This window comes from Engraulis encrasicolus, chromosome 21, assembly GCF_034702125.1.
Source record: "Engraulis encrasicolus isolate BLACKSEA-1 chromosome 21, IST_EnEncr_1.0, whole genome shotgun sequence".
Taxonomy (NCBI): domain Eukaryota; kingdom Metazoa; phylum Chordata; class Actinopteri; order Clupeiformes; family Engraulidae; genus Engraulis; species Engraulis encrasicolus.
The window spans coordinates 4,912,709-4,920,208 of NC_085877.1; the positions used below are offsets into that span (position 1 = coordinate 4,912,709).

Genomic DNA, 7,500 nt, shown 5'->3' on the forward strand with positions numbered 1-7,500 from the left:
CACACACACACACACACACACACACACACACACACACACACACACACACACACACACACACACACACACACACACACACACACACACACACACACACACACACACACACACACACACACACATAGGAAGTACTCTAAGACAGTTGCCAGGAGGCTTAGGACAAAGAAGAGGCCAGTAGAAATGCCAGTCCAGGATTTCAGATACATTTAGAATGAGGAAAGCAAATCAGAAATTGAATGACTTCTGTTTTGGTTTGTGTGCATGCGTGCGCACGCATGTGGGTTGTGTGTAGGTGTGTGTGTGTTTGTTAGTGTGTGTGTGTGCATGTGTGTGTGTATGCGCGCGTGCGTGCGCGTACGTACGTGCGCGTGTGTGTGTGTGTGTATCTGCGGTGGTGTCACATTGAACTTTCTCGAGGAGCAAAATGTGTGAGAGTGAGATAAGTGTTTCCTTTGCTCTCCAAGCGCAGCAGGAGACCGGGCTCGGAGGGCTTTGAATGGACAGCCTGCACTCTCCTTTAGCCAAGTCACAGTCAGAAAGGGAGAGAGAGAGAGAGAGAGAGAGAGAGAGAGAGAGAGAGAATGAGAGGGAGAGAGAGAGAGAGAGAGAGAGGTTAGCAGGGGGGAAGGCATAAGGACTCTGATCAAATTAGATGAGCTCTGTCGACTCACTGTGAGTCTCGACTGTGACTCGAGGCCAGCGAGAGAGATCACTCCTCTCTCTCTCTCTCGTCCCGTCTTGTCACAATAAAAACAGTTGGATGTTGACTGTAAGACCATAAGTGGGATGTGGTTTGTTTTCAGTAAGAAAAGACGAGCGCACCACCAATCTCCATCCCTGATCTGTTCACCCCCCTCATCTGCACCCTATGCCTTCTTCAAAGTGTTTAAATTATAAACAGCCAGGAAAAACACGCCGAGGGGGAAGAAAAGGCCAAAATTGCAGGAAAGATGAATTACCCAAGAAAAAGAGATACACCAGTTAACATTACAAGCAAGTCCCCCTCTTGGTTTAGAGTAGCAGATCTGGAGAACGTCTGGGGATGCTCTTCAAAAGCTGCTGATGTTTCTCCAGCGAAGCGGTTGCAGCAGGAGAACGAAACCACATTGCGTAACTCTCAGGTTGTCTTTCATGGTTAATGTTTACACAGCCTGTCCTGTGCCAGAGATCACGAGGAGGTCCTCTTCTCTTCCTTTTGGATGTCTGTGTCTCATCTCTCCCTGTTCTCTCAGACAGACCAAATACGTATTGACACGCGCAGAAAGACATTTCAACACACGTACCAACACACTCCCACCGTGCCTAAGCTATTTTCCAATCTCATCAGAGTAAGAAAGATCACATGGACTCGGCCATGCAGCTCTCCAAAATACCTGTTTGTTTTTCTCTGACTGTTTTCCCATTGAAGGGGCAATATGTTGGATTAAAAGTTTAGTTAATCACTGTCCCGAGTCAGCCGATGCTTATTTGAGTCAATAGTAAGTGTACGATTACTCTCGCAACCACTTTCATGGTCCGCTGTCAGAGAACCCCAAATGTGACTTTTGACAGAGCGACCCGAACGGTTGTCGTGGGAAACACTTCTCAAACCAAAATTTTGCTTTACAACTGTTTTTCATTACGGTGTAGATTTTGAGACAGGCATGCCATGGGCACCGCACTAACTACATAGTTCTACATTGTGTCCCTTTAACCAACAAGGTGTCCCTTTAACTAACAATTCACTTCCGCCATTTCCTCATCCTCCACAGTTCTGCGCTGATGTCATAGAGGAGCTGGACAACCTGTTGCCCCTGGCGATGGTTGCCTGCGGCGACCCGCTGCTGCCGGTGCGCCACAGCTTCCTGGAGGTGTGCGGCAGCGTGGCCCAGGCCCTGCTGGCTCGTCTGCAGGAGAGGGCCAGGGAGGTGCCCCACCACGCCCCCTTCCAGAACCTCTCGGGCCTGCTGGCCACCAGCATCTACCTGGGCCAGCTGCTGGAGCTCTACCGGACTGAGCTGAGCGACGAGGAGGCTGCTGCTGCTGCTGCTATGTGAGTCTGGGGCTTAACCACACATGGCATTGTTGGCTCATATTGATGAAACCTTTCAGGCAGAGCCTCTGTTACCTACCGGTAATTGTCTTTCTTTAGTTTTAGTAAAAACTCACACCATCGGCGATAGTTACCAAAATAGTAATGACCAGTCTTAATCTTTAATATCATAGCTTTCTCTGTTATGCCATAGCCATGTTGTTATGGTGTACTTGAGCTTTTTTAGCATATAGTGAAAGGGATCGCCAGCGATCTGCATCAAAGAACTGCAGAATGAAATCATTATTACAATGATTTCATCAAACAATGGGAAGGCAGGAAATTATTACGAACCCATTAATCGAAAAGCAGAAAAGAAAGCAGTACTTTATTGAATCCGTACTGATTTTAGTGTGTCTGCATCGATGTACACCTATATAATAGTTTGACTAATACAAACACAAATCTTAATCCCAATCATATGACGAAGTACATTAATTGTCGCTAAACTGTATGTATAATACACTATTTAATAACAGGAACTCTTAAAACGAATTTTACAACTCAACTTAAGTGTCAGGTTAGAGTTGAAAAATAGCTTCTTGAGTGTTTGTTCATTGAGTGCTTAGTTACGGAGGACTGTAAAAAAAACCACACACACCCATTTTTAAACACACTGCCATTCACTTGAAGATATTCCATGGCCATTTTACCTCAGTGCCTGGGGTTGTACATTGAGAGATCTTCAGAGTGCTGAACTCTTGCCGTGTGTAGTGCCATGTGCTTCCAGTCTTGACTTTTATTTGTTGTTGTTCACATGAAGAGCCACTTGTGGAGTTTTCAACAAGGTGCTAGAGTCAGGGTGTCGTATTGGATGTCATGGGATTGCTTTGTTTATGGGGGGCGGGGGGATGCCATTGTCATTGCCGTGCTGTGACTCTTATGAAGCTGGAAAGGCACTTGAAAAAAACACAGAAAAAACGAGAGGCACAGTAGTTACGGAGGACTCATGTCCTGCATATTGATGGAATCAGTGGCAGAACAATTGCACACATCGCCCAAGGGCAAAACACTGTTGGGGCCCCCATGCCGCCTACCATGGTCACAATAGGGCCCCCAACACCCATACAGGAGAGCCCTGGGCCCAGGGGCAAGTGCCCCTCTTGCCCCCCCTATAGCTCCGACCCTGGATGGAATATTTTCCAGTGCAGGTGGGGCGTAATGAGGTGCCCACTCGCTGCTTTTTGGAGGGTGTTTCAGCTTCATTATTTGCTCTGGGTTGAAGTTGCCACTGAAGGGGCTGCAGGCTAATGAAGTAGCCGGCTAATTCACTCGTACTTTTTAAGGTCAATACATCACATCACATCACGTATACCACACAGGTCGCATCCAGGCTGTGTTGTAGCCTATGTGTACACCTCAGGCCTCAGTCAAGAGTTATGTTAGCAACTTATTGACTGTATGTGCGTGTGTCTCCTCTCGACATCTCATCTCTCCCAGAATTAAGCACCGTATTTCAAAGATCAGATTTTGAAAGGACAATAGACTTTTGTGATTCACATTTGTTCCACTGCGATTGTGATGGAAAGAGGGCCACGCATGCACATACGCACAGCGTGCACCGCATGCACGGCGCGCACACCGCGCACACCACGCACGCACGCCCACACACACACACACACACACACACACACACACACACACACACACACACACACACACACACACACACACACACACACACACACACACACACACACACACACAGACACACACACAGACCATTCCCAATTTTTCTAAAAAGACCTCCTGGAGGGATGAATACAGTTTTACGTATTTTTATATGTCTTGTAGCTTTTCTCTCTACCTTTCACTGACAGTCCAACAGACAGAATGAATAACTGGAATCCTACATTTTCATTATAACCTCACTTGCAATTCAGAATAGCTCCAACTCAGCTTCTATCAATGATGATAAAGAACTCACTCCACATGCCGGGGAACGATGAAGATGTAACATGTGCATGTGTGTGTGTGGAGATGAAGGTCTTTTGAGTCACTGTGCTGGATTTATCATTTTTGTCCAGCAGTACAAGGTTTTTCCTGCGGAGCCTGGGGAGATGGTCGAGGCCATTGCCAGAAATACTAAAATTCCATAATTGGATTGTAAAGAATATGAGAGGCTGCGCGAGTCAAGGCTGACACAGCCATTCAAGTTTGCAGGAGGTGTGCGTGTTTGTTGTTGAAAACAGATGTTCCCCCTCCTCCTCTCCTCCAATAGCCAAAGGCCAGAGGAGGAGATGGAGAGATGTGGAGAGAGAGAGAGAGAGAGAGAGAGAGAGAGAGAGAGAGAGAGAGAGAGAGAGAGAGAGAGAGAGAGAGAGAGAGAGAGAGAGAGAGAGAGAGAGAGAGAGAGAGAGAGAGAGAGAGAGAGAGCAGGGAGCACAGACACTCCATTGTTCTGCGAACATGTGTGGTCTTGTGTTGTGTAGAGAGGGATTTGAACAGAAGACAGAATGGAGTGATGGAGGAAGGAGAAAAAAGAAGGAAAGTGGAAAAGAAGGATATAGGGAGTGTAGTAGCAGGAGGAATGTGAACCTCACAGGTGACTATCTGCAGCCAGCATCTCTGGTGATGGTGGATGAGTGGGGGGGTCGGGCTGTACTCAGACACAAGCAACTCTCTCCAGGGACAGATCATGACTCCATGGGCCCCTGGACCAGTCAACAAGAAAGGTTCCCCCTCCATTGAATAATTCCAAAAGGTGTGGATGTTTAGCGTTTTTTTTGCAGGAGAATAGGTATAAAATACACTAGTAATTAGTACAATTTTAACACAATATGAAAACATAAATATAGACCAATACATTTTTTGTAGCACAGAGGCTTGGGCCCCAGGGCCTCCTTGACTCTTGGGCCCCTGGGTCTGGGCCCGGTAGGCCTGTGCAGTAATCCATCCTTGCCTCTCTCCAGTTTGCCAATATGAATCCCCATCTCCTGAGCCTCCTGCCAAGTGCATCAGTGCTCCTTAAGCTGTAATCAAGCCCCACGCCAGGCCCTTATCCAGCCATGTTTATCTCAAGTCACACTTCAGTAGTAGTCTATTCAAGCAAGACCCCCGGTCACCCCTTTCTCGGTTTCCGCTTCTCTCCCAGATCATTCTGCTGCTTCCTGAACTGCTGTTTTTCAGGAACCGTGTGTTCAAATGAATGGCAGGTTCACTGGTCGAACTTGCTCTACAACATTCTCTAGACACACTGGATGAGAAGGGTTTCTTTCAGTTCAACCTGAGACGTTCTATTTGAGAGAAAATATTTGGTTCATCATGGTAACCATCTCTCTCCTGTACTGTGTTCGGGCCGACCAGAATGGCGTCGGTGTCGGTGCCCGTTCCGGCACCAGTTACATTTGGAACTAAAATGCTTTCCTGCGAACCCCCCACATTCATACTAGGCTCTGAACTTTTCTGTGTGTGACCTTTTGTTACCCGTGTTTTGTGACTTCCACATTGCTGTCACGGTTCGCAGGGAGGAAAATGAAACAAAAAAATCGGTTCACATGGCGAACCAAGTTTCTGGTTTCCGCAAGCTCAAAATTGCCGAGAGAACATGCCAGCCGGTTCAAGATTTGGTGCGGAACGGACACTGGCACGGTTCTCTGTTGGCCTGGATGCGCCTACTGTGAGCTTGCCCCACTGTTGCCGGACCGCACATCTGTCTCCACATTCTTCACAACGCATGCACACACACACACACACACACACACACACACACACACACACACACACACACACACACACACACACACACACACACACTCACACACACACACACACACACACACACACACACACACACACACACACACACACACACACACACACACACACACACACACACACACACACACACACACTCTGCATTTGTCTTTCATATTCATATATTCACATTAAATTGTTTTATAGACATGGCAGAAACACCAAAAAAGATCAAATCTAAAGTTTATTTCCTTCACATAGTACTACAGAATGTCACTTCCAACGGAGTCATGAAATATGCTTTATGTGCACGCCTGCCTAGAATTTTTCATGTTATATTGTAGGAATGCCTTTCTTTATTTCCCTCTCATTCTCTCCTCTCATCTCCTCTCCTCTCCTCTCCTCTCCTCTCCTCTCCTCTCCTCTCCTCTCCTCTCCTCTCCTCTCCTCTCCTCACCTCTCCTCTCCTCTCCTCTCTCCTCTCGTCTCCTCTCGTCTCGTCTCGTCTCGTCCTCTCCTCTCCCCCCTCTCTCCCTTCCCCACCTCTCCTCTCCCCCCTCCTCTCCTCTCCTCTCCTCTCCTCTCCTCTCCTCCTCTCATCTCCTCTCCTCTCCTCTCTTCTCCTCTCCTCTCCTCCTCCAGGCCTGTGGTCCAGCTCCCTACCCAGCAGTGTCTGGAGCTGAGCAGCGCTCTGCAGGAGCAGCTGACGGGCTACTGTGTGTCCACATGCGCCTCCTGCCTCCTGCTAGATGCCGAGAGTCACTACTGGGCCGACGTCAAGCCATTCTATGAGGTAGGAGTCCATTCTCATAGCTTCTAACCGCACGAATAGACCAGGCGCGATGCAATTCAAGCGACAGAGCGATATGTGCGATTCAAGCGACTACAGTATGTCCGTTACAAGCAGAAGGCAAAGCATTCAAACATTCCCATTGGCTGTGGTCACTGACCTCTATACAGTCATTGGCTGTCGCGGCTTGTCGCCGAACCGCGTCATAGAAAGTTGAAAGGATTTCAACTTCAAACTGTCGCGCTCGTCGCGCAAATTGCTCTTGTCTCCAGAATCGCTTTTGTCGCGCGACTCAATACAAAGTCAACTAGAACTGGCACTCGGTAGAGCGCAAACCTTCGCCTACGCCACTTATTTTTTTCTGGCCATCTTCAAAATGTGGGGCATAACATTCTCCAAATTTTGGTGTTAGTTTCATTTAAATCGGACCGGAATATCGTAATATTACATTTTTGGCCCAGTCTTGACCTCTTATTCAATTCAGCATGCACACGTTCTTCTGGCACATAGTGCTTGGCAAAGAAAAACGTTTTTGACCTTTTTGTGACCTTGTCCTTGACCTTTGACCCAATCACTCCCAAAAAGTAATCGGTTGTTCCTTGGGTCATGACCAATCATCCCACTAAATGTCATAAAAATCAGCTGAATTTACATTTTGACCTTTTCGTGACCTTGACCTTTGACCCAATCACTCCCAAAAAGTAATTGATTGTTCCCTGGGGTCATGACCAATCATCCCACTAAATTTCATAAAAATTGGCTCAATTTACGTTTTTGACCTTTTCGTGACCTTGGCCTGGACCTTTGACCTTTGACCCAATCACTCCCAAAAACTAATCGATTGTTCCTTGGGTCATGGCCAATCATCCCACTAAATTTCATAAAAATCGGCTCAGTTCTTTCTGAGTTTGACCTTTTCGTGACCTTGACCTTGACCTTTGAC

At 47.3% G+C, this 7,500-nt stretch overlaps 1 protein-coding gene across 1 annotated transcript in view; it reads left to right on the forward strand.

Moving 5' to 3' along the window:
* Positions 1–7,500, forward strand: part of kiaa0825 (KIAA0825 ortholog) — a 195,447-nt gene that overhangs the window by 58,895 nt on the left and 129,052 nt on the right. Inside the window, exons 10-11 of the mRNA XM_063187627.1 lie at positions 1,752–2,032; positions 6,410–6,560. Coding sequence (XP_063043697.1) covers positions 1,752–2,032; positions 6,410–6,560 — 432 coding nt within the window. The remainder of the gene's footprint in view (positions 1–1,751; positions 2,033–6,409; positions 6,561–7,500) is intronic.